The 27,962-nt window shown below is 40.8% G+C and overlaps 1 protein-coding gene across 1 annotated transcript in view; it reads left to right on the top strand.

Annotated features, from left to right (window-relative positions):
- JAZF1 (JAZF zinc finger 1) overlaps window positions 1-27,962 on the top strand; it is a 356,585-nt gene that overhangs the window by 268,983 nt on the left and 59,640 nt on the right. The window contains exon 3 of the mRNA XM_030932576.1: window positions 18,464-18,660. Within this exon, the coding sequence (XP_030788436.1) occupies window positions 18,464-18,660 (197 nt within the window). The remainder of the gene's footprint in view (window positions 1-18,463; window positions 18,661-27,962) is intronic.

Below are 27,962 nucleotides of genomic sequence, written 5' to 3'. Positions count from 1 at the left end.
TAGTAAGAAGAGGGTCAGAAATCAAATGGGCAAGATATCTCACTGCCTGAATACAAGAGAAATGAGGCAGCTGCAAGGGCTCCCACAGGTGGGTTGGATTTTCTTCTGGAGATGTTAATCAGTCAAGGAAGAGAGGGTAAGAGCAGGCTTGAGCTGAGCTCTGACCCGGTGTGAAAGAGAGCAAGGGGTTTCCACCCCTTCTGCAGCAGATATGCTGACCACTTAGCTTCTCAGCACCCCTCCCACCAAGCTCTGTTCACGCGGGGTCTCCTTGTTCCCCACCCTCCTCCGCCCACAGACAGCGGAGATGAGACAGACCTAGAGAAGACCTCCCTCCTCATTGTCCTGCTTGTCCAAAAGGTATGGCCTTCTGGTTCTTTTGTTGTTTTTTTCTTCTGCCTTTTTCTTAATACATTGCATGGTTAGAGAAAATGTCAGTCTGGCTGCAAACACATACACACATACATATAAATATATATAATATATAAAAATATGTATTATATAATATGTTTTTATATATTATATATCATATATAAATACATATATAATATATCATATAAATACATATATAATATATAAATATATAAATAAATACACTATAAATATACATTATATGTATATAAATATGTGCATATAAATATATATTATATAAATATTCATCTATATTATGTATGTATATGAATGTATACAATATATGTATATAAATATTTTTTTTTATATATATGCTGTTCTGTATTGACCTCCCTTTGGTCCCATAAGGCCTAATGAAGAGGCAGATTCTGGAGGCCTGAATTAACTGAATTCTGGAGGTGAATTAACTCTTTCAAAGACACTGGGGTAGCATTCAGTGAATTACCCACTAAGTAGCTCCCAGATATCCTGAAAGATATAAAGTCTCCTCACAAATTCCTCATGTTCTCCGAGGGAGCGATACCGACACAGAGAATGTGTGGTTAATTGTGTAAATGAGGCCAGAGCCAGCTGTATCATCAGCACCGTGAGTGGAAACAGTACCTTCCACCATCACGAGTGAGGACGGGGAAAAGGGAGCTTTGTGTTGGCCGTCTGCAGTCTTTTCCCAGCTGTCATAGGCAACGCTGGCCTTCTGTTTGTGCACTTTCTGCATTTTAATTCCCAGAATTCCTCTTTTCCAAATTCTGCATTGTAGGGTCACATGCTCTGTAAATAGTCACCCAAGCCCCATTGTAAATTATGTAGGGGGAAAAAAGTTGGAACTATCTTAACTGGCTTTTCAGAACTCTAAATTTCAAGGTTTTTGTTTTAATTTTAACCTTAATCTTAGCAGCCCATTGTAATACCTTTCTCACTATTCCCTCTTCCTCCCTCTCTGCATCACTCACCTCCGTTTATAGGGGTGGGTGAAAATTTTTCTTCTGAAGTCAGAGTTTCAGACTCCTATCCTTCCATAGGATGCAGACTATGGAGGTAAACTAGCCCCAAGATTTTTCTCACCCTCTCCAAGGGAAAACCTTTGGTCTCAAATGGGTTTGGTCTCAGATCTTACCAAAGTGAAATTCCTGCCTTGTGAGCAGACTTTTCACGCCCAATAAGGAAAAGGACTCGACTTTTTCTCTAGGTGTTTTTGGTTTCATGGTAAGAAATACAAGGTCGGTTAACATCACAAAGAATCCCCCAGGCAACTGAAAGAAGTGTAAGTGAAAATTACTGTAAAGTACCCTTCACAGCAGGTACCAGTGTTAGAGTTTTATTTCAGCAAATTGTTGGGATCTCATTATTTAGGAGGTTTGTGGACAGAATGAAATTGAATTTGAGCTACTTATTGCATAAAAGCCACATGATGCCTATGTCCTGTATTAACATTTTTCAGTTCCCAGTACACCCCCGTTCTGAGCTGGAGGATATAAATGCTGTGCCTTTGAAAGAGAGGACATCTTTGCATAAAACACTCAAATAAATAAATGTACTTTTTCATTTCAGATCTTCACTCTTTTTTTTTTTTTTTTTTTTTTTGAGACGGAGTCTCGCTCTGTCGCCCAGGCTGGAGTGCAGTGGCCGGATCTCAGCTCACTGCAAGCTCCGCCTCCCGGGTTTACACCATTCTCCTGCCTCAGCCTCCCGAGTAGCTGGGACTACAGGCGCCCGCCACCTCGCCCGGCTAATTTTTTTTTTATTTTTTAGTAGAGACGGGGTTTCACCGGGTTAGCCAGGATGGTCTCGATCTCCTGACCTCGTGATCCGCCCGTCTCGGCCTCCCAAAGTGCTGGGATTATAGGCTTGAGCCACCGCGCCCGGCCCAGATCTTCACTCTTAAGTAATGTTTGTACCACAGATGTTCATCTAAAAACTTAAAAATATTAAGTCTGAAAAAAATATATGAGATCCATTACTCAGTCTCTGCTCCTGCCATTTAAACTGCAGGGATTTCCCCAAGTTTCTCACCCTTCGCCTCTTTTTCCCTGCTTGCTCCCTTAATTTTCTCCTCTGGGTGGATGACTCCCAAATCTAGATCGCTGACCTGTTTGTCCACATTTTGAGTATCCCACCACCATTTCACACCCAGCATATCCAGAGGGAGCTCTTATCAGTTACAACAGCACTGCTCAGTAGGACTTTCTGTGATCGTGGAAATTTTGTTTCTATTCAATATAGTAGCCCTTAGCCATATGTGGCTACTTAAATTAAGTAAAATTATAAATTTCATTCCTTGGCTGTACTAGCCACCTTTCAGGTGTTCATGGCTTCATATGGCTAATGGCTACTGTATTGAACAACACAGACTTTTTAGCACTTTGTAACTTTCCTATGGCGTGATATTAACTGTGGGTCCTTGGGCAAACTAATGTCTCAAGCCTCAATTTTGTATCTGTAAATAGGACTGATAACCCTTTGCAAGCTGTTATGAGGATTAAATAAGGTAATAATGATAAAGCACCTAGCATATCACATACTAAAAAGACTTTTTAAAAGTCATAGATCTTCTCCCCTTATTCCTTCTTTAATATTAACGTCCAAATATCCACCTGAAGCTTGGATAACGTGAACACTCTCCAGAGCCATTTTAAGAAGGGGTTAGTTTGCACACTGTTGGGAACACCTAAAAACGCTATGGATTAAATCTGGCTTAAAGCTGTAGATCTTCGGTGTTCGGTTGTTGGAAAAGTTCTGAGCGATTCTCTGCATCATGGTTAATATAAGTGTGCTCGGCAGGGTCTAAAAAGATTCTCCTAGTTGGTTGGAATTATTTTAGTTAGGGTATTTGTCTCATTTCCCAGGGCATAATAACAGGAGGAAAATCTCCATGAGGCTAGCATCTGTTGGAGTAATGATTGAAAGGTAAACCCATCTGAAAATGCCCATTGCTTCAGTGGATACTTGGGGTGGGGGGAATAACCGCTTGGTTTGCATATGTGAACTCAGTGAAAGAGGCTCCCTGGTCACCAAAAGTGGCCTGGGTGTTGGGTGCAGAGGTGTCCAGGACCTTCAGTCACTCAACAAGGAGCCCTTTGCTGTGGACCATTCCTGCATACACAAGTAATAGGTTTTAATGGGGGTTTGCCTGGTTTATATCCCGGCTGCAATCCATTAAAGCTTTAATTACACTAATTAGGGATTTGGGATAATCAGGTTGGCTGGCCTGAAATGGGGGCCTGTACTCTCTGAAGAAAAGCTTTGCTAAATAAACCAGCAGGATAAACAGGATTGTGGGACGCATGCATTCCTGGGAGCCAGCTGATGCTAAGGATTAGTGCACGCCTTTGGCATGCAAATGAAGGCTGCTCCTTGTAAATCAGCAGAAGGTCCAGAGGCCCCTCCAAGAAATACTTCATTAGCAGTTAAGTAGTGACATTCTTGAAAAATTTAAAAACACACATACCCCTTGAATTTTTTTCCAGATAACCCATAAATTTGTGCAGGCTTTGCATGGGAGCTATGCATGGGAGGAAGGATGTAGGGGAAAGGTGGCTAGGAGATCTTATAAAATATACATTCATTTCAAAGCATTACTGAATAGTGGTTTTATGTCATTCTTTTTTCCCTCTAACTTAAAAATCACCAAAATCTCTATACTATGTCTAAATCTAAATACTATACTATGCAAGGCAACATACCATTTGACATTATAACAGACTCTCATACCTGAAAGAGTTGGGAACCATTGGCTGATACTTTCAAATTAATAAACATTCAGTGTCATTCAATGGTATAGATTTTATATAACAGTACTCTTCTACAAGCATTTGGCAGTGTGTTGTGTCCCTGCAGTTATGCTGCTGGCCATCTTAATTGTGAATCTATGTTAGGTATTTCCCAGGAACTATGTTGGAATAATTTCCTTCTCCCTTTGTTCTCTTCTTTCTTTCCTTTCTTCCATTTTTAAAAATCTCTATAAGTTTTTAAGTGATTATGTGGACACAAGATGAAAAATATGTGAATTATCAGTCATGGCCTAAAAAGGGAGGAGGGGAGAAAGCTTAAATAAGATAGCAAAATATTGACATTCTGGCGGTAGTTGTGGGTTTTTTTTTTTAATTATGCCTAATAAAAAGTTTAAATTATCACCATCTGCGTCCTTTCCATAGCCAAGATTTACACATAGTTTACAGTTTACCAAGTATATTTAGCACTCAGACTAATTGGGTTAACTCTTCAGTAGGGCTGAGGAAAGCAGAAACAGGGAACAAAAGGTGCATTGGTTCTTTTAAAGTCATTTGTTGTTCTCATAAGGGACTTCCAACTTGGGTAAACTGGGCCCCTTCTGATTGGTTGCTGTGACTGTCCTGCTTTTTGGAAAACTGGCCCATTTCAAAGTTTAGCCTGAGCAACTCCATTCTGGTTTGGTCTGCTCAGTTGGGGCCTAGTGCAGAACCTTAGTCCAAAACAGTGACCGTCCATGAATTTTATTTAATGCTCTTAAGTTCAGAAGTAGTTTAATTGAACTCTTACAAGAAAAGGCAAAAAAGTCACTTTGGAAAAAAATCAGCCCCCAAAATCCATGAGACTTGAGGTCTGTAAGCTTGAGATGCCCACATGCACATGCTTTGTCACAGAACAGTCCATGCTTGAAACTGGCTTTGTCCCCAAAATAGTTTCACTGCCTTATTATTAACAGTTCATTTAAGAAATACTGCTATAAATTCTGCTCTATCTTTCAACAATGCTAATTTGCTGACTGCTAGTCTGTGTATAAATAAGTCTCATATACACAGTAAATTTGAGCAGTTGGCCCATACACAATTACTCTTCATGAATAGATGCTGTTATCTGAATATGTTGCTAATATTCTTCCTTTAGCTTGGGGACAGCTCTTGTGTTAGACATACTCAACTTTCTCTCTCAGATATTACAGTGTGCCAGCTTTGTTCTCTGATTCTCTGAGAAGGGATAAAGTATGTACCAAATGCCTAGGCCAGAATATTAGAGCAAATCTTAGTAGATACAGAGGAAAATGTGTAAGTCTGAGATGGCACAAACTTTCAGCTTTTGTGTCACTTTCATTGGTTTGTAGTGACTACCTAGGGCACAGTGCTGAAGAAGACTGTAAGGCTGAGTCCCAGAGCAGCACAGGCAAGAGGGCTATAATCGATTAGTTTACACGACTAGAATCGTCTTGGGCAGAGTGCATTTAAGTGGCACCAGAGCCACTGTGTGTGCCATCTCTGGCATAGACAAACCTTACCTATTTGAGACTTCCTCTCACATTGAGAATCTTCTGCCATCTCATTTGCTTCTCCTCCCTTTTCTCAACCCAGTGTTTCATTAAAGGGAGACTTCCAGTGTGCCCCACCCCCTGGTGCTAGATTCCCTGGGAGTCATTTGTTCTTAGCTGGATATTGATGGTCACCACCTTGTCAGAAGAATTCACCTAAGGGTAAGGCCATGCAACATCAGAGAAGTACTTTTCTTTGGAAATGGAACTGTCCAATCCCAGACTTAGATACCTATCTTAGCCTACCTGTGGACTGTATAGGTTTCCCCCAAGAAATTACCTCTTATGTAAGAATTCTCCTAGATGGCTGTTAAATTTACAATTTCTCCTTCCTGGGAAAGGGTCAAGAGCATAGGGCCAGCACCCATGGGAATACCACAACTCTGAGTGGTCTCCTAACATATATTGAGTATTATGTGGAGCCAAGGGCTTTTCATGCATTTTCCAATGAGATCTTGATAATAACCCCCATGAGGTAAGTGTTAGGATTACCTCTGTTTTATAACGAAGACCCCAAGATGAGAAGGAGTCATTAATTTGCCCAAACTTGAACACCAGCTAAGTCAGATCAAGAGTTTGCCTTCAGAACCTAGATTTTTCATTCACCAGGCTGTGTTCCCAGCTGTATACTGGATTTAAAACTCTCAGAGACCGTAAGTGCAACTTTCTCTTCAGTTTTTAAATTTCTTCTAGTTTATGGGGAAAGTTACGCATCATCTCATTAGCGGCTTACAGTGAAACCTCAGTAACTCATTTAATTTACTTCTACAGGAGGCAAAACAAGAAAACTCAAAAGCTATTTGTAGTTTTATATCACAAAACCTTGTAAAGTGCAACTTCTTTGTTTTGTTAATTAGTCTTTACGTGAATGTCAAATTAGCAATGAAAACCATGTGTAAGAAATAGCCATAGTTATTTGCAATTCAATGAAGGATATGAAAGGAATGGAAAGGAGGATAGGGAGTTGCCAAGAGAAAGATATTCCATTGGTCTCCAAACCAAAGACTTGTGGTATAGTAGCTTTCAGAAGTGTTTTTTATTCTTGGCATCAATGATGAAAAAGACCATGGTTTATTTTATTCAGGCTAAAGTACATCAAAATTAATTGCTTCACTGATAATTTATGCTGACCTGTGGCTTTAAAGAGTGATTGCCGGAGCCTGAGCAAGCTTTCATTAAGGTAAATTGACTGTATCATTCCATAGTTGTGAAGAACATATACAATATTTGTTGGGAACATACAAAGAAATAGTATTCAGGAATGGGATTATGTTTGCTATTTCAGTAGCTTAACTTTGGTGCCTGGATTTCATTTGAGTGTTAGAATTTAGGAAAAGATACTACTGGTTTGAAAAAGTGGTTCTTAAGTGCTATCCGCAGCACAGCTGCTAGTCTGTTGCTGTTCATGAGGATGTTTCCACTGGTCTGCAGTGTCTGAGCTGCTTGGGGCATGTGGGGCCAGGAACAGGGGGCATCCAGCACCTCACCACCCCTTTGTGTGTCCAGCTGTAAGAGGATACTCAGCTCTTGCTCACCTTCTCCCAGCTCTTGGAAAGGAGAAGCTACTGGATTTGAGTGCCCTTTTATTTGCCTTCTTCGTTTGCTCAGCGTATTTCAAGCAATTCCACCTAAATTTAAGAGTTCTGTTTGGTCAGCATTCCTTGCAACTGAATTTTTTGCAATGATAATAATAGAAAACACATTTAGATATTTTTTAAAATGTGTATCTACAGAATAATTGTAAACAGTATATTATAAATAATACAATATATATTTGATGCAAGTGTAAAGTAATAACATGAAATTTTATATTGTGACTTTTCTTCATCAAAACAGTTTAAGTAGATTTTTCCTGTGTTCTGTTATCCTAATCTCAGAATAAAGAACAGTCTTTCTCAAGAAAGGATTTATTCCAAGATTATGATCTTCCTGTATTTTATGTTAAAGTAGTTTTTTCTTCTTTTTTTTTTTTTTTTTTTTTGAGACGGAGTCTTGCTCTGCCGCCCAGGCTGGAGTGCAGTGGCCAGCTCTCAGCTTACTGCAAGCTCCGCCTCCCGGGTTCACGCCATTCTCCTGTCTCAGCCTCCCCAGTAGCTGGGACTACAGGCGCCCGCCTCGTCGCCCGGCTAGTTTTTTGTATTTTTTAGTAGAGACGGGGTTTCACCATATTAGCCAGGATGGTCTCGATCTCCTGACCTCGTGATCCGCCCGTCTCGGCCTCCCAAAGTGCTGGGATTACAGGCTTGAGCCACCGCGCCCGGCCAGTTTTTTCTTCTTAATCAGAGGCTGGTGATGATAGATGTTAGTTAGATAAGGTATACATGGCAATATAAAAATTGGCAACCCAATGTTATTTAAATAAATACTAAAAAAGGTATAGAATATCCAAGCTATAATATACCAAAGAGAATATAAATTAACTGTAGCTGCCTTTAAAAAAAGAAAAATAAATAAAATATGATTGTCAAGACAGTAGATGAAGAAAAGATCACCTTTTATCTTGTCTTTTTATCTTACCCCACCTTTTCTTCTTCCCTCACCCCCACAAAAAAAAAAGAAAGAAATGAACATCTGTATGCAAAATAAGCTAAAGGTTTGCTATGAAATTGGCTTGCCCTCATATTTATTTATTTTATGCAAAATTAGATTAGAATTCTCCAAAGACCAGGAACTACATCCTTCCATATATGTCAAATATAAACTTAGAAAAGTAGGCCAGATGTGGGTAGCTCATACCTGAAATCCTAGCACTTTGGGAGGCCAAGGCAACAAGACTGCTTGAGCCCAGGAGATCGAGACCAGCCTGGGCAACAGAGTGGGATCCTGCCTCTACAAAAATTAGGTGGATGTGGTGCTCTACAAAAAGTACAAAAATTAGCTGGGTTTGGTAGTGCATCCCTATAGTCCCAGCTACTTGGGAGGCTGAAGCAAGAGGATCGCTTGAGCCCAGGAGGTCAAGGCTGCAATGAGCCGTGATGGCGCCACTGCACTCCAGCCTGGCTGACAGAGTGAGACCCTGTCTTAAAAAGAAAAGAAGAGAGAGAAAATAACGTCTCTCTTAATGCAGTAAGCCTGTCAGTTTTAGTTTGGTACCTGAGAACACAGTCTATTTTGTTAGCTGTGTACTTCTCAAATTATGTCCACAACCAGTGTAAAGGTCAATCACAAAAAAATACCCCTTACAAGTTAAGTGCTAAACTGATCTGATCAAATGGAGTGGGTTTTTTTCCTCGTGCTGCTTTTAGTTTTATTATTTTGCATTAAAATTTTAATAGCATGTTAAAAGGGGCTCAGAGTTTTGGTGATACTGCAAAAAGTTTTATGAAGCTTCAAAATCCACCCCATGGGCCTCAGATCATGAAGTCAAAAATAACTCTGGGATAAGAAGTGAAACATGGGACTATTTGAAGCATTACTATAAACTTTCTGAAATTAATGTGATTTGGAAATCCAGATTTTCTCTTTTCTACTGAAAAGTACATTTATTAAGTTCCCAGATCACCAAAAAACGCCATTCTATTAATGAAGGGGTGCTGACAAATGATTACTCCACTTGCTGTTTCTAGGTCATGTTTCACTAACTAGCTGTTTTAACCAAATACACCTTTAGCTTCACTATGGAATTAAGTTGCTGCTAAAATAAGAAGACCCGCCACATGAATTTATTAGCAGACGTACGTTCTAAAAGCCATCATTACATTGAGACCTAGAGCAGCCAGATCCTTTGACATGTGGGCCACACATGGTTGCATGCTGAAATGTACCCATTATTTCCATCACCATTTCCCACAGACACATTTCAAATGTGCCATGCACTTTTTTGCTTGCTTACTGGTTCTCTATCCATCCTTGTCCTGGATTGCATAGTAACAGCCAGAGAAAAGAAAAATCCTTACTCTCCATGTTAGACTGTCCTTCAGAAGGTTAGATTGTTATGTCAGAAATACCATCATCTGGAGCACTGAATTACCAGATTTGGGAGTGCTTGGAATCTCAGGGCCTATCTGCCAACTCCCCACAGCTTTTCTCAAAAGCTTGTTTTTGCTGAAAAATGACAATGCCCAAAGGGCCATTGAAAAGGCAGAACAAAGCTTTTGAACTTCAAATGAAGTGTAGTTGGATGTGGTGTTCTACAGAGGGTCTGCTGGCAGACCAAGTCAGAGCCTTGTGCAACTTGATAAATCTCCCAAGCAGAGAACCTTTAGCTGGATGGAAGGATGTCAGTCCAGCAGCTCGTGATATGGAGGGTCTCCCATTGCCTGTCCTGCTGGAAAGACCCTCTATAATTTGGTTCTACTCTAGAAATCAAGGCCAGGAAGTAAGAAGAGGTGTATGAGTTTATAGGTGGGTCCCGGCATGTTGTCTAATGAGACGAACCTTCTTTTTCTGTTGTGTTAATAGTTACTGTATCTGTCTTCTTGAATTTGCCTGTGATTGCCATTCAATAGATGCCATTGCAATTTAAAAAATTCCTGGGCCAGGCATGATGACTCACGCCTGTAAACCCAACACTTTGGGAGGCCAAAGTGGGCAGATTGCTTGATCCCAGGAGTTCAAAAGTAGCCTGGGCAACATGGTAAAACCCCATCTTTACAAAAAATTACAAAAAATTATCCCAGCTACTCAGGAGACTGACAAGAAAATCACACAACTGCTAGTGAGCCATGATCACGCCCCTGCATTCCAGCCTGGGCAACAGAGTGAGAGCCTGTCACAAAAGCCAAAAAATAAATAAAAATAACATGAATGCCTGCAGAATCAGTAAAGGTGGCTCTTTGCTTTCAGAATCAGCAGAACTCATGATGACAGTATTTAAAATCCTAATATTCAGTGCCCCAGCTCAGAAATAACCAAATGCTAGTGTAGATGGCAGAATGTAAAAGGTTTGCGAGTTAAGATTTCCAGTACAAGTGTTAGTCGCTTCTTTTATGAACCAGGAACCTGACATTTGTCAAGCACGAAGTGTCAGGCCCTGTTCTAAGTGCTTTATGTATATTAATTTACTTAATCCTCACCACAACCGTTGGTCAGGCCTGTTGTTGTCACCATTTATAGATGAGAAAATGGCAGCACCGAAAGGCTAGGTAGGTAACTTGCCCACTGTCATCACACAGCTAGCAGGGCATGGATCAGAGATTTGAATCTAGACAGTCCACCTCCAAAGCCCACCCTCTTAACTGCTACACGAATGTATTCAGACTCCAGGCCATGACCTCCCAGGGGGTCAAGAAGTCAATGTGGTGGTCATGACCATCATGTTTTGTTAAAATGAAATAGAACAGAAAAATGCCAGAGTATGTCGTATGTAGTAAAGATTGTTTTGTGAAATTTCTGTTTCAGATATTTACATTAAAATGTCTCATCCTTGAGTCCAGATATGTTTAATAATTCATAAATTTTTAGATTTCATAAAGGTAATATAGTACAAATACTACATATTACATAATACCCCCAGTAGGGTCTGGGTCAGCCCCATGTAATCACATACATTGATATTTATACAGTGAAACACACAAATATTTTCACTAAATACAATAAAATCTGTAAGTAGCCTTTCACCCGGTCAGGTTAGAGTTTGCCTTCCAATGACGTTTTATTGCCAAGCTTTATTTTTTTTAAATTTCAGATTTCAGAGCTTTGGACATTTCAAAATTGCAGGTTGCAGGCCTGTTTATACATGTGAGCACAACAGGTCGCAACGTGAGATACATTTCTTACAATGGGTTGAAGTCAAAGTTTGAAAAATACTGCACAATGCTATTGCCGGAATCATTCACTGTTAGAGCTGGGAAGGACCCTAGCAGTGATGTATTCCATATATCCATAAAACCAAATCTCCTCAATTTTAACAAGTAGAAAAACCAAGACCACTAAAGCAAATGCAGTGACTCCTGGAGGCCACCAGTTTCTTTGCCCCAGAGCAAGCCTCCTGGCAACATGCAGTGCAGACCTCTGGACCACGCGCCTTCTCCAGAGTCATATAATCACAGCCACGCCACACCACATATCTTGGAGTTTTCAGTTTTTTCTGAGACTGCAGTTTTGAGTGGTCACTTCCATTTCTGAGTTCTCTGATCCAGTGAAAGCCCAGTGATTTTTTTTCCCCAGCAGGTCACTTAGACTCAGGTGTTTTGGCCATCAACTGAGGTGGCAATGGAGTCTCTGCCCAGGTTCCAGCAAATACTGTACATTTCCTGAGTTTGTGGTTGAAACTAGTCTCCCTGGACCAGCAGTTGACATTTTCCCCCTGTGGAGTTATATTCATGTTTCCACGTTGAACATGTCAGACTGAATGAACATTGTGGTCTGAGGATTTAAAAGATTTATAATGGAGTCTTGAAAATTTACTTAAGGAATATGTACTTCCCCTAGCAATAACAAATATTACTACAAATGACCATATTAAATTAAAGTAACTTAGACATTTCTGATTTGTAGGAAAGTTGAAATTAATCTCACAGCAGTTTCAGTTTCAAAATGAAAACATTGCTTTGCCTGACCACAGATTTTCAGGCTGTTAGTCAACAGTGAGTGAAAGAGTCTCAAGTGACTTTTTTTCTTCAAGAAATACTCAGTTTTCTCTGTGTGTAGAAAAATGTTAGAAGGAAAAACCCTAAAATATCAACCATAGTTTTATCTGGGTAATATTTCTCTTAGAAAAAAAAAGTTTTTACACAGGAAACATCAAAAATTCCTTTCATAAGCTGAATGGCAGGTACACAGATTGCTATTTTATTAAAATCTTTATGCCTGGAAATGTATATATTGATTTGCATATATATTCCATAATTTTAAAAAATACCTTTATTTCATTTCCTAACCTCTGTGTTGGTCAATTAAAACACTTTTTAAACACAAGTCACAAATCCATAAAAAATGTTCTGTAAGTATTTTTTACTGAGATACATTACTTTTTACAATTTTAAAAAAGAAGACTTTCGGCCGGGCGTGGTGGCTCAAGCCTGTAATCCCAGCACTTTGGGAGGCCGAGACGGGCGGATCACGAGGTCAGGGGATCGAGACCATCCTGGCTAACACGGTGAAACCCTGTCTCTACTAAAAATACAAAAAACTAGCCGGGCGAGGTGGCGGGCGCCTGTAGTCCCAGCTACTCGGGAGGCTGAGGCAGAAGAATGGCGTAAACCCGGGAGCGGAGCTTGCAGTGAGCTGAGATCCGGCCACTGCACTCCACCCTGGGCGACAGAGCGAGACTCCGTCTAAAAAAAAAAAAAAAAAAAAAAGAAGACTTTCTTATTCATTCTTTGTTCCTTCCCTGATTAATTCCTTTAGCGAATAGGCAAAAAGCCCAGTTCAAACACTTTTTTTCCCCACATTAAAAAATAATAATCACGGCCAGGCGCGGTGGCTCACGCCTGTAATACCAGAACTTTGGGAGGCTGAGGCGGGTGGATCACAAGGTCAGGAGATTGAGACCATCCTGGCTAACACGGTGAAACACCGTCTCTACTAAAAATACAAAAACTTTAGCTAGGCATGGTGGCAGGCGCCTGTAGTCCCAGCTGCTGGGGAAGCTGAGGCAGGAGAATGGCTTGAACCCGAGAGGCAGAGGTTGCAGTGAGCCAAGATCGTGCCACTGCACTCCAGCCTGGGCGACAGAGCAAGACTCCATCTCAAAAAATAATAATAATCACTAGAAGGTGTACTGGCAAATGTTGAACTGACTTGGGGAGGAAAAAAATCCCAATTTGTGGTATTGCCAGTTTTGGTGGTGTAAATACTCCTGCCATAGCCAATTTCAAGGTACCCACATGTTACTGAACACAGAGTAGGTTACTTTGCATTATATAGCATATAGTTATACAGTAATTCTACCAAATAGATAAAATGTTAATGTAAATAACCTCAAGAATATAGATAATATTAAAATACAGTAAAATAATTAAGTGATGAGCCTTGAGTTAAATATCCTTGTTTTTAACAAAGCACTTGATTTAATTATTTACATAATTTAGTTTTTAATAACGGCTGTGTTTAACAACAGATTCACCAAATCCCTGAAAATTTAAGTCAGCTTTCACAACCCAGTATGAGCCAGCTCCAGCACACTGCAGCTGCCAGATCAGAACAGTGTCACCATTGCAAAGCAGAGAGAATTCTGGGAGGTGGGCACAGCCAGCCTGCATTCCCCAGATCGTAGCCCAGTGGGGCTACAATTCCAGAGACCCCCTGCCCCACAACTGGGGAGCCCAGTGGTCCCACACAGCAGGACAGACTGACATTTGGAGGATGAGCCTTTTGTTCTCCCAGCTGCCCACTGCCCCCATGTAAACTGCCAGAGGGGCATTTCCCCAGGCCCCATGCTCCGGCTCCCTGAACGCTTTCAACTGTGAAAACCATGGCAGAGTCCCGAGGCTTGACTAGGCTCTGATGCCAGCTCTGCCACTAGCCTAAATGACCTCAAACAGGTCACACCACCTCAGTTCACAGTTGCTGTAACAAATGAGGGGGCTGGACCGGATGATCTGACTTAACCAAGGTTCCTTCCTGCTCTAAAACCCAAGTGAGTCAGGTGCAGTGGCTCATGCCTATAATCCTAACACTCTGGGTGGGAGGATCACTTGAGCCCAGGAGTTTGAAACCAGCCTGGGCAACATAGTGAGACCCCATCTCTACAAAAAATCAAAAAATTACCTGCATGGTGGGGCATGCCTGTGGTCTCAGCTACTTGGGAGGCTGAGGCAAGAAGATCACTTGAGCCCAGGAGGTCAGGACTTCAGTGAGCTGTAATCACACCACTGCACGCCAGCCTTGGTGACAGCGAAACTGTATCTCCAAAAAAAATCCACATCAGCCATGATTATTGAGAGCTTCAGAAAGATCACCAATGGTGTCTAGACTCATTGAGGAAAGCTCAGACTACTGAGTGACATGACTCCCTTAACCAAACTCAGCCTTGGGAACATGGTGAACCTTTCCCAGCCCTGATATTTGGTAAAACGGGGAACATAGTCCTCATTTGTTGGCCAGAATTGTAGCCTTTGCTATGCCTCCTTGGCTTCTCTAGACACTCTTGTCTCCCCAAATGGTTCCTTGCCACTGAGAATCTGCCCACCTTTTGACAGACAGCTGTGCTGATGGAACGTTGCTCAAAAACTTGAGAATTTAGTTAAGTCTCAGAAAATGGGTTAAGTCGTGGTTAATGAAGGGAAGAGGAGCAACATGGTAGTGCAGGGGAGACACGGGCCTATTTTAACCAGGGTTCCCACAGCGCTTGTGTGGCACTCCTGTGTGTGTTTGTGGGGGCGGGTGATGTGGGGGTGTGTGTGTATGGTTGTCACTAGAACAAATTGTGTAGCTGTGTGCCTTGATATGTCAAGGTTACCATGATTTATAGATTGTATGTCCAAGTTCACAACACCAATCCAAGAGAGGAGGGAGAACTGCAGGAGGAAGTCTTGGCGACAGGGCTTTAAGAATGTGTTTCATGTTTAATGCTTTTAACATGGGTGCCTTGTTCTTGTTTCTAGAAAGCACTATAGAAGATACAACCCAAATCCAGATTGCTGTCTGTAGCCGGCCAAACCCATGTGAGGGTGAAGGCGGGGTTTGTGTGTGTGTGAATGTTGTTATGGTTGTTTATAGTTGTTGTGTTATATCTGAGCTGTAGGAGAGTATTTTACAATAAGAGATATGAGTTCTGTAATCCCAGCACTTGGGAGGCCGAGGCGGGCAGAACACTTGAGGTCAGTAGTTCAAGACCAGCCTGGCCAACGTGGTGAAACCTTGTCTCTACTAAAAATACAAAAATTACCTGGGCGTGGTGGCAGGCACCTGTATTCCCAGCTATTTGGGAGGCTGAAGCAGGAGAATCGCTTGAACCAGGAGGCAGAGGTGAGCCAAGATTGTGCCACTGCACTCCAGCATGGGCAACAGTGCGAGACTCCATCTCAAAAAAAAAAAAAATGTATAAATATATGAGTTAGATGTAGAGAAGCCTTTCTTTCTCTTCCCTCTGGTTGTCTCTCCCTCTCTGTCTCACACTGGATATGCATCCTCTGGGTTTATTCCATTCAGCCATTCCACAAATGGAATTTCTGCTCTACACAAGGCATGTGTGTGCTTAGTGCTTTCAGAGCCGTGGGTGTGTGGTGTGTCCTCAAGACACTTGGAGTTGAGTAAGGTGGACAAAATATAGGGACATAACCACATTATACTGCTTTATGTAATTAATAACAGCTTCTGCATTTTGAGCCACTTGCTACATGACGGGCCAATTACCTCCTTTATCCTCACAACAGTCCTCTGAAGTTGAAATGTTATTGCCCCGTCTGCCAGCAGGTCACCTTCTTAGATCGTGAACATTCAGACTCACAGATGACCATGGGCCACAATAGGGCACTGGGCCCATTCAGAGGATGGAGGTCAGGCCACCTTCTGCAGGCGCCCTTGCAGCAGTGCACATGAGAGTCTGTTCAGGTGCAGAGGGGTAGGAGTGGAAACCATCCTGGGCCTCATGCCCTACAGGAGCCAAAGCTCTTGCAACATGCTCTGGGCATAGCTCCCCAGTTCTCTGCAAAGGCCATGCCCAGCTATAAGATCACCATGCTCAGAAAGCCCAAATCAGGATTCTTGGCTTCCTATCAGATAGCTACAGGTTCCTAGATCCTCCCAGGCTGTGCAGTTCACCAGTCAGAGGTCATTCTTATAGATAGTGTCACCTGGTAACATAGTTGACATACTGTCTTAGCAGGTTACCAAATTTAGCCAAAGATCAGACTCCAGTGCAGAAAGCGAAAAGACTTATGTTAATTCCTTACCTACTCTCTCATTCCCATTTTACAGAGAATAAACCTGAGATTCAGAGAAATTTATCAACTTGCCTCAAATTACATAATAACCCAGCCAGGATTTGAACCCTGGCCTCACTCCAAATACCATGCTCTTAACTAAAATGCGAGATATAAAAATTTTTTTCTATCCCCATAAGCATGTCTGTGTTTATTTTGCTATTTGAAACACTAGTTTGAATTACTTGCCCTTGAGAACAATCAGCCTTCCTGGAAGCAGCAGCCTGTTTATCCTGTGGCTTTGCCACTCCCTGGCGCACTGCATACCCAGTGTGAGAAGCTCAGCACCATGCTAGTTAGCAGTTCTTCTTAGAATAATGAAAAAAAAAAAAGCACTAATTCTTTGCTTTTCTCTGTGAGTCTGTATTTTTAGTAGAGGTTTATGAGGAGGGGAATAAGAAGTTTTAAGGACAAGAGAACCAATTTTGCATCTGAAAATAAATGAGTACCTGGCTACCATGTGCAAACAATTCTCTTTTGCATTGACAGTCCTTTTTAAATCATCACTATGCTATAGCACAAAACCTAAGAGCTCAAGGTAAAGCTTTATTACTAAGCTCAGTTCAGCATATAAAATCCAGTTTATATATCTGGATTATATTGCAAGAACCATTCAAGAAATGTGCCATCCATGTTCCAAGTATAAAAATAGAAATTTTAAGACAGCGTAACAATATTACTGTTGTTTCATTGGGTATTTAATTGACTTCAGGCTTTCACCAGGTATTAGAACTATCTGTTGACTTTCAAAACTTCATCATGTAGTGAGGAAAAATACTAAGGAATTTTGTAGACGAAATGTGAAATAGGTCGGGTAAAATACCATGTTTAAGTGCAATGCAGTGAGTTTATGATAAATTGTATTGAAATAGTCAAAATATAGTTCATGCGGAAGGTGTTGGAGAGAGGCCTTGAGGGGCCTGGAATGTTCTGTTTCTTAGCCTAGGTGGTGGGGACAGCTGTGGTTTTATCATCTGAATGCTATCATACATTTATGGACTATGCTTTCTATGGCAATTTTCAAAAATGCAGCTGACAAAGTTTGCCTGCCAATATGAAAAGGTGAATGTTCTTTAGGTAGGAGATACCATTTCACAGATTGTTTTGAATCTCATATTACACAAATTGACAAAATGGTAGATTATACAGTGAGAAAAGAATGAAGTTTGAATATTACCAACATCAGAGAAGCATTGGAAGAATAACTCAAGTTTCCAAAGTGAAACTATCAGGAAAAGTCACCTTTCTCTTTATGAGTAATAAAATTAGAACGTAAACAGATCATCAGTGGTGACCTCCCTCCTTGTGCTGCTCTCTTCCCTTCTGGAATCTTCCTGGGCAAATGTATGCAGTTCTGTCTGTGTTTCCTGAGGTGGGCCTGGCACTGTGCTAGGAACTGGGGACTAGAATCTTTGCCTTCATGACGAGGGAAGCAAGGCCTCAATTAGCCAAGAAGAGTTTTTAAACCCAAATAAAATATGAAAATCAAAGTAATACAAAAAGAGTTTTCATGAGGCCATATATGTTAGGTGGCAGTTAAGTGGTACGAAGAAATGCTGCCAACCTGCAGATAAAGGAAGCACTGTCTACTTAGGAGTGGTTGGGGAACTTTGAGGATGTGTGGGCTTCCTACGGGTAGAAAAAAAGAGAGCAGACCTTCCAAGAGAGGAAATCTTGTAACTGAAAGCATTACAGTGGGTGCAGATGTATTCTGTGTGTATAAGCTTCCTGGCAAGGAGGATTTGCTAGGGAAGAAGTGAACCTGACTTTGAGGAGCCTTAAAAATAACAAGCTAGAAGATAATTCCATTGCACTGGAAAAGGGAAGCTGTTGTGAGTTCTTGAGATTGGGACTGACCTGTGGCCAAGGTCCTTTTCCAGGGTCGGACATCTGTGAAACTCTAATGAATGTGAGTCCTCATGCTCTATACATGGCCTAGGTTCCTTACCTTCTATTGTTGTTTCAGATTCATGACAGATGCTGCCCGCCGAGAGCAGGAGTCCCTGAAGAAGAAGATTCAGCCGAAGCTCTCACTGACTCTGTCCAGCTCAGTGTCTCGAGGGAATGTGTCCACTCCCCCACGCCACAGCAGTGGAAGCCTTACTCCCCCCGTGACCCCACCCATCACCCCCTCCTCTTCATTCCGCAGCAGCACTCCAACAGGTGAGTGGCTTGGCCCTACCGCCTTGAGAAGGAGGAGAGGAGAGAGGAGAAAGAGAAAGTGTGTGCGATGTGCTGGGGGCAGAAAGGGGCTGGGGAGAGATGATGACACAGACCCACCACATCGTTAATCCTTTCACTAGTCTCTTATATTGATTCATTCTTCAGTTTATTACTGAAGAAATATTTCTAGATTATTGTTAATATGCATGCGATAATGGTTTTGTAGATTTTTTTGTCAATATATTTACCGTTTTTACTGTGCATACCCACATACACAACATTTTTAATGGGCTCTACAATACTAAATGTTTTATCACCTGATTTACAACTAAATATGTTATGAACACTGTCTTCTAAAACAGTTAAAATAATTGCATACTTTAGAGAAAATATAATTTATTAAGCAGTCTTGGAGAAATTTAGATAGAATATTTCTTACAAGGAGACTTCATTGTTTTTACAATGCCTTGAGAAAAAGAGGGAGTCCTTGTCTTCTCCAGGTTTTTCTGTAAATAGTGGAAACTTGCCCTTCAATTTAGCTTTTTCACTTGCTTCTTTATACCCACCTATTCTCCAGTCAAGTAATCCATTTTATTTTTCCCAGCCCATCTCTCCTATGTGCCTCCTCTTTCATCTCAGTCTCCCTGACACACATGGATGTCCACTACTCCTGCACACTCATCTCCTCTTCTCCAGGTCCTCGCCTTAAAGAGGCTTCTGTCCTTTTAAGGATACCGTCTTCATTGATTTGGATTAACTCTGCTCAAAACTTTATCCTCAGTTCCACATTAGGATTAGCCTGTAATAATCTGAAGACAAAGTTCGGTTGTTTAAAAAATTTATTAGTAAGAAAATCTTGGTAGAGTTACATGTATCAAGAAACTAGGACTTCAGCTGGGTACTGTGGCTCACATGTATAATCATAGCTCTTTGGGAGGCTGAGGCAGGAGGATCGCCTGAGGCCAGGGTTTCAAGACCAGCCTGGGTGAAATGACATTTTGAATGCCTCGTAAGTGCCAGAAACTGAGCTACTGAGGTGATCAGAGAGAGGCCCTTTTCCCTGACCACAGGAGCTTACACCTGTTGGAGAATACTGGCATTCTAGAGGCCAAACAAGATCACTTTTGTCTTCCTCTCCTAAGTGTGGAAATGCTTAAACAATAAAACAACAGTCACAGATGAAGAACAAAATATCAACTGTATTACATAAAGCTAAACCACAGAATGGAGCTTGGATCTGTAACAATTGGGCTTCCTAGTATGTCTTCCCAGAATTCAGTTTATTTCCCAAAGTGCACTTCTCAGCTTACCTCAGGGTGGGAGCTGACCAGAGTGCACCCTGGACCCTGAGCAGAGTGTGCCCAGCCCTTCCTCCCTAGTTCATGCTTCATTAAATCACTGTTCCTCCTTGGGCAGGAATGAATAGAGATGGTGGAAGAGGTCCCGCATCTTTGTGCTGTCTGAGAAACAGAGAAATAGCTCTCTTCCCCCAGTGGGAGTATAGACCATCACTAATCAAATCAATACACAAATAAACATAACCTTGTAATCATGGCAAGTGCTATATAGAATTTTGTGATAGGAGGGCATCCAGAGAGAAGTTTGACCCAGTCAGGAAAGGAGTCAACTAAGTAAAGAGGAAAGGTGGAGCAATGTCACAAAGGGAACATTTTGCAAAGGCTCCATGGAGGGGGAAAAGCCAGCAGGTCCCCAGTACCGAAAGCAGGCCAGGTGGCCCAAGTGTAAGATGAGACTCAGGAGGTAGGCAGGGACTAGGGCATTGGGGGTCTTACTCAAAATTTTGGTTGAATCGAAGAGCAAAGAAAAGCCATTTGTAACCACACCATCATCTCCTTAGCCATGATTAAAATTGTTTATCTTCTCTGACAGTTTATGTATCTCTCTGTCATCCATTTTCCATTGTGCAAAGTGTATTTCAGAATACTAACTTCACAAAATACTGGTTGGGGAAAAGGGATTTCCTAGTAAGTTTGGGGAGATAAGGAGTTCGAAAAAGTTAAATGGATTTCTTTAATTCAGGGCTTTAATATGCACTGTTAGTCTCCAAGGGGAGGATTTAGTAAATTTCCCAAACTTAGATGCTGTGATTAGGGAACCTCTTTCTCTATGGGGCATCTCAGGGGACTCATGGTTGACAGATACCCTGTGTTCAATCAGGATTGAACATTTTGAAGACAGGTTAGGTATGGGAGATAGACCAGAGTTCCTGCCTGAGCTTCTTTCTTTACAGATGTTGTTAAATTGGGCAAGTCACTAACACCAATTATATAGATTTTGTATCAAAGTTAAATGTGATAGCACACGTATAACACAGTGCTCAATAAATGTTCATCTCTTTCGTCTGGGGTTTTCAACTTTGTGTTTTAGGAACAGTATCAAGGTCATTGTTCTAGAGGACGAACTAGGAAATGGATAAATGTGTTAGGCATTTATCCATTGCCTTGAATAGACCACCATGTTTCCCTTATATTTTGTTTTGTGAAGATTGACTTTACAGGATCTTTGTGTGACATTTATGTTGTAAATCTAAGGAATGAAAGAGAGTGAAGTGTAATTCTGCAGTCCTCTTTTCTGGGTATTGCTATGATATTTATTCATGTATAATATGAATTATGGGGGCAGTCTCCAACTGGCTGTGTTTTATACCTGAAGTAATATGGACTGAGTCATGTCCAACACCAGATAACTATGACTGCCCCAATTAGTGATGGGTGCCTAGGACCCCCTGAAAATAAAGACAGTTTAAAAGTGAGAGTTTATTATTTTTCATGTAAGAATGTTTGGAAGAAATGGAATCATTTCCTTTCCTTCAGACATAAAGAAATCTTTCTGACACCTTGCCTATTTTAGCAATTTCCCATTGAGAGAATTAATTTATGTTGTGGTAAAGATGTATCATTTTCAATCTGTCAAGATCATTGGTAAGTTATTTGCTGCTGGAAGAACATTCCATGTAAACATCAAAAATTAGCAGGGGAAATGGTTTCTTAAACCCCTACCATGTACAATTTTGATTGTGTACATTTTTCAATGTTTGGAATGTTATTTTACCTGTAGTTAGAGAGATCAGCTTATTTTGCCTGACTAATGTGGTTTCAGTCACTTTCATTGCCAGGTTATAAAATTCCACGTTTCTACCCCTTAAATTCACTCTTCTAAGTTCCATATTCATGGTGCATTCCTACTTCAGAAATAATAGTCATCTTGTAGGAACTTCATTTATAAAATGTTCTTTAAGGTATACTTTCTTGACAATACTGAATTAGAGCTCAGCTTTATCCTAGAGTTTTGAGTATTTCTTTGATATACTTGGAATCAATGTTTGTTCTGCAATTTTTTTTTTTTTTTTTTTTGCTACAGGGTCTTACTGTATCACTCTATCACGTAGGCTGGAGTGCAGTGATGCTATCATAGCTCACTGCAGCCTCAAACTCCTGGGCTCAGCCTCCTGTGTAGCTCACCTCAGCCTCCTGTGTAGCTGGGACTATAGGTACATGCCATCATGCCCACCTAATTTTTTGACTTTTTTTGTAGAGATGAGATCTTGCTATGTTGCCCAGGCTGGTCTTAAACTCTTGGCCTCAAGCAGTCCTCCCGCCTCTGCCTCCCAAAACTCTGTGATTATAGGCAGGGGCCATGATATATGGCCTGTTTTGCCATTTTTACATCCTAGAAGAATCTTTTTCTCTCATTGTTTTCCTTTCCTATCCTTGTTTTCTTTTAATATAGAGAGAAAGTATTCAGTTAAGAAAAACTTAGAATAGTTTAAATCATAGATCAGCAAACTTTTTCTATAAAGGTCCATATAGTAAATATGCTTGCAGGCCACAGGGTCTCTGTTTCAGCTACACAACTTTGCCATTGTAATGTGAAAGCAGCTACAGAACCACCTAAATTAATGGGCATGGTGTGTTTTATTAAAAGTTTTTCTAAAACTTCATGTACAAAAACAGGTCAGAGTTGGCCCATAGGCCACAGTTTTCCAATCCCTGGTTTAAATAATAGAGAAATTGAATTTAAAAATAAATGTGATTAAATTATATGAAAATAAAGTGTTAAGATAATTCATACCCTTCTCCTTTTAAAAGTAGTAACATCGGCGAGGCACAGTCGCTCATGCCTGTAATCCCAGCACTTTGGGAAGCAGAGACAGGCGAATCACCTGAGGTCAGGAGTTTGAAACGAGCCTGGCCAACATGATGAAACCGCATCTCTACTAAAAATATAAAAATTAGCCAAGTATGGTGGTTCATGCCTGTAATCCCAGCTACTTGGGAGGTTGAGGCAGGAGAATTGCTTGAACCTGGGAGGTGGAGGTTGCGGTGAACCAAAATCATACCACTGCACTCCAGCCTGGGTGACAGAGCAAGATTTCATCTCAAAAAAAAAAAAAAAAAGTAACATCTAGAGTATAATTACTTAGGAGGAAAGGCAAGTAGCACTTCTGGAGTGTTTGCTATGTGTTCTTACTGTATTCTTTATGTATGACATTGTATTTAATCTTAACACCAGCCTCACTGAGACATTATTATTCCCACGTACAGATAAAGAAATAGAGGCTTAATAAGGTTAATGACATATCCATGTCTGTCTATTCAAAGAATATGCTCTTTCCAGTATACCCACACTTTCTATCCACATTCGTTATTATTACATTAATACTTTTTAAAAAACTTTATTAGACCATCCACAGTGTGTGTGAACTTGACACCTCCAAACTCAAAATACGTTAAGTTACTGAAACCTTGGTTTGACTTCATTCACCATAACTTCCATTTTCACACAGCTCTACCATTCAAACAGCATGTCATAACAGAAGGATTTAACAGTTTCGTTCAGCCAGGGTTTCTCTAAGGGTCAGCTGACTCCAGATAGCCAGTTGTTAAATAATCAGGTTTGCAAGCTGTTTGCTAAACTGTTACCTTGAAATTGGCCATGGTGGGAGTATTTACACCAGTGAAATTGGCAAATGCTACATATCAGGACCTTCCCTACCTCACTTTACCTTTATACCACTGTTTTTTCCTTTCAGTATTTACCAGGTTAATCTTACTTAGTGTGTAGTTCAAGGAATCGTGGATCCATGTGTCTGCGAATAAACCTAAAGTCAATCACCAATGAATAAATATTGACCATTTCAAGCAATGGACTGCTTTGTAGCCACTCACCACAATGTTGTAGGAAAGGTTTTTACATTATATTGTTACACAAGAAGATCCAATTTCAAAACTGCATAAGCAATATGATCTCAATTTTTTTTTTTTTTTTTTTTTTTGAGACAGAGTCTCACTCTGTCACCCAGGCTGCAGTACAGTGGTGTGATCTCAGCTCACTGCAACCTCCACCTCTCAGGTTCAAGAGATTCTCCCGCCTCTGCCTCCCAAGTAGCTGGGACTACAGGTGCGCATCAACATCACCTGGCTAATTTTTGTATTTTTAGTAGAGGCGGGTTTTTGCCATGTTGACCAGGCTGGTGTTGAACTCTTGACCTCAAGTGATCCTCCCACCTCAGCCTCCCAAAGTGCTGGGATTACAAGCGTGAGCCACCACACCTGACCCATGATCTAAATTTTATCTTTTACTTCAGAGAAGTTAACCATGTAGTATCTACCTTAATATGATAGGAAGATGAATGTTATTTTCTTCTTTTTCTTTTCCCATATTTTCTGAAATGAGCTTGTCTTTCTTTTTATAATTAAAGCAACTTAGTACATATGATTGGAAGATATAGAATTACTGGCCCTAAAAAGAGTTGAATGGATCTCTTTCCATCAAATTAATTGACCTGTGGTGTGAGGTCATCCTATAGCAAAGGCCTATTTGCTTTTGCGTCCATCATTAGAGAGCAGGTTGCTTTGGTTATTATTGCCTACAGTTTAGTTAAGAAAGTAATTTATCCCCCTTTCCCACTTATTTCCCCCTTGAACCTCTTAATACAGTGACTTTTGATCAGGATGAACATTGAAATCACCTGGAAAAAATTGTGATCTCCCTCTGCCTGGTTTTCCCCTGCAGCCACTCTTGATTCAGTTGGTGGGTGGGGCTTGGGCATTGGGAGTTTTTAAAAGCGGTTTTGGGTGAGTAATTCTAACCTACAACTAGAGTTAAGAAACCAGTGTTTTAAAACGTGGCCCGTCTCGTTGTAGTATCTGTGTGCCTTCTAGCTTGAATTTTGAACATATTTCCACGTTATCTGGAGAAAGATTATTGTAATCTGTTTCGTTGGCCTCCGGGATGAATCCAGTGAGACTGACAGATGCTCACTCATGTCTTAATGGAGAAGCTGTGGAGAGAGCTGGCTGGGTTTCTGGTTCTAGTAGCATCACATAGTTACTCCTGGAAAATATTTGTATATATGTTTTGGCATACTCTGGGGGGGAAAATTCAAGTATCAAACCAGAGAAAGGCACCCAAGGAAATTAAACCAATTTTTAGGTTTTCTTGTTTAGATTCTTTTTTTTTTTTTTTTTTTTTTTTTTTTTTTTGAGACGGAGTCTCTCTCTGTCGCCCAGGCTGGAGTGCAGTGGCCGGATCTCAGCTCACTGCAAGCTCCGCCTCCCAGGTTCACGCCATTCTCCTGCCTCAGCCTCCCGAGTGGCTGGGACTACAGGCACCCGCCACCTCACCCGGCTAGTTTTTTGTATTTTGTAGTAGAGACGGGGTTTCACCGTGTTCGCCAGGATGATCTCGATCTCCTGACCTCGTGATCTGTCCGTCTCGGCCTCCCAAAGTGCTGGGATTACAGGTTTGAGCCACCGCGCCCGGCCTAGATGCTTAAAACAATGCAGAAGCTTAAATTTTATATTATTTTACTTCATATTCCTGTGTCTTTTGGTATGGCTTTTTACAAAATATTTCTTTATGGCTTTTACAATAAATTGTTCAGATTATAAAGATATTGAAAACTTCAGGAGTTATTAATATGCAGCAAATTATTTTAAATAATATAGTATTAATTTTTCCCTTGGGGTGAACATTACTCTGCAATACAGACTTACAGGACTGATAGAACTTTGCTTGGCATTTAGAAGCTCTATCTGAATGAAGTTGAGGTGAGCTCTTCCCTCATGCCTTTATTGTTAGAAAGCAAAATGAACTTAAACAGGCTTAGTAAGGACAAAAAATTCCAGACAGAAAAAAGATAAGCAAAATAAAGTATAAACTAATATACATCCCCCACCTACCCAAAAGAAAAGAACAAAATGGAAGGAAAAATCTCAGAGAAATCTTGTTCTGTTTAATAGTGGAAAATGAGGGAGGAAAATGAAATATTTCAGCCTGACTGAATGTCGTGATCTACTTGTGAATTCCTGAGGCTATGATTTGGTTTTTCTAAAAAATTCTCCCTAAAGAGTTAGATGTCTGCATGATACCTAAGCAACATTCCCTAAAATCTTCCTATTGATCTGATTTTCATTTCCCTTTTCACATAAATTCCCACTCTTATACCTGGAGAATGAGAAGATGTTGCTATATTCTCCGCCTGCATTCTGTAGGTCATTTGCTTGTTTATGTACTACTCTGTTCTAATATTTGTCCCTTCCTCTTCTTTTTGATTGACTGATAAAACCTTTATTCCTCTGCCTGAGTATCATGGTCGAGTCTTATGGCTAATTCTGCTTCCCCAGCATCTTCTGCAGCCACTTATTTTTCATCTCTTCTTGCTACTGAAAGTGTTGCAGTGAGGATGGCAACAAGGAAATGGGATTTATTTTTCCATAGCTATACCACTTAGAAAAAACCTCCCCAAACAAAACCTTTTTTTGACTTGAGGAAAACAATCAAATTGGCCAGGTGCAGTGGTTCACACCTGTAATCCCAGCTCTTGGGAATCCAAGACGGGCAGATCTCCTGAGGTCAGGAGTTCGAGACCAGCCTGGCCAACATGGCAAAACCCCATCTCTACTAAAAATACAAAAATTAGCCAGGCATGTTGGTGCGCACCTGTAATCCCAGCTACTTGGGAGACTGAGGCATGAGAATCAGTTGGACATGGGAGGCGGAGGTTGTAGTGAGCCAAGATTGCTCCACTGCACTCCAGGCTGGGTGACAGAGTGATACTTCATCTCAGATAGATAGATAGATAGATAGATAGATAGATAGATAGATAGATAGATAAATACAAACAAGTCAGTGGTGATCTGTAATCATAATCTTTTTTGAACCTTATAGTGCACAAAAGCATTCACATTCACCATCTAATTTGATCCTTGTTAATATTTGATGGGACACAAGACAAGTATTACTAACTTTTATTTTAAGTCCAGGGTACAAATGCAGGTTTGTGACATAGGTAAACTTGTGTCATGGGGATTTATTGTCCAGATTATTTCATCACCCAGGTATTAACCCTAGTACCCATTATTTTTTCTGATCCTCTCCCTCCTCCCAACTTTTGCCCTCCACCCTCCGAAAGGCCCCAGTATGTATAATTCCCCTGTATGTGTCCATGTGTTCTCTCATCAGTTAGCTCTTTCTCATCCCTTGGCTCCCACTTATAAGTGAGAACATGCAGTATTTGGTTTTCTGTTCCTGTGTTAGCTTCCTAAGGGTAATGGCCTCCAGCTCCATTCAAGTCCCTGCAAAGGACATGATCTTGTTTTTTATGGCTGCATAGTATTCCATGGTGTATATGTACCACATTTTCTTTATCCAGTCTATCATTGATGGGCATCTAAGTTGATTCCGTGTCTTTGCTATCGTGAATAGTGCTGTAATGAACATGTGTATCTTGTTATAAGGCACTGTGCCAAGTATTGGGGATACAGAAAAGCATAAGGCATAGCCCTTGTGGTTTAGAACTTACAACCCTTAATAGAAGCAGGCTACATATCTGTGGAACAGACAACTAATGAACATGATGTATATGCATATGGGCTACATTAGCAGCACAGATGATCAATAAGACAGTATAGAAATACACATGGGGTCATTCTATGCTGTTTTAATGCAATTAAAAGATGTATATTCACACTCATAAAATGTCATAGATAATTGCAAGGCAAATGTAAGTTCCAAAGGAGTTGGAATAAGGTGAGATCACAGGGAAAGTGATTTGGGCAAACAATTTTATAGTCCATGATTATGGAATGTGTCAGGTTAGGGAGTTAGTGAGCAGACCTGGATGCGTTGACTAAAGGTGGTATGCAGATCTAGACTTTTCTGGGAGACCCTCCAGAACTCTGGGAGCACAGAAGTAAAGTGCTAAGAGTCCTTGACACCAAAGGGGTCTCAATCCAAATCTTGGTTCTGCTGCTTGAGAGACAGATGAACTTAAACGT

This window comes from Rhinopithecus roxellana, chromosome 6, assembly GCF_007565055.1.
Source record: "Rhinopithecus roxellana isolate Shanxi Qingling chromosome 6, ASM756505v1, whole genome shotgun sequence".
In the NCBI taxonomy this organism is placed as follows: domain Eukaryota; kingdom Metazoa; phylum Chordata; class Mammalia; order Primates; family Cercopithecidae; genus Rhinopithecus; species Rhinopithecus roxellana.
This window is presented reverse-complemented; position numbering and strand designations above follow the sequence as displayed.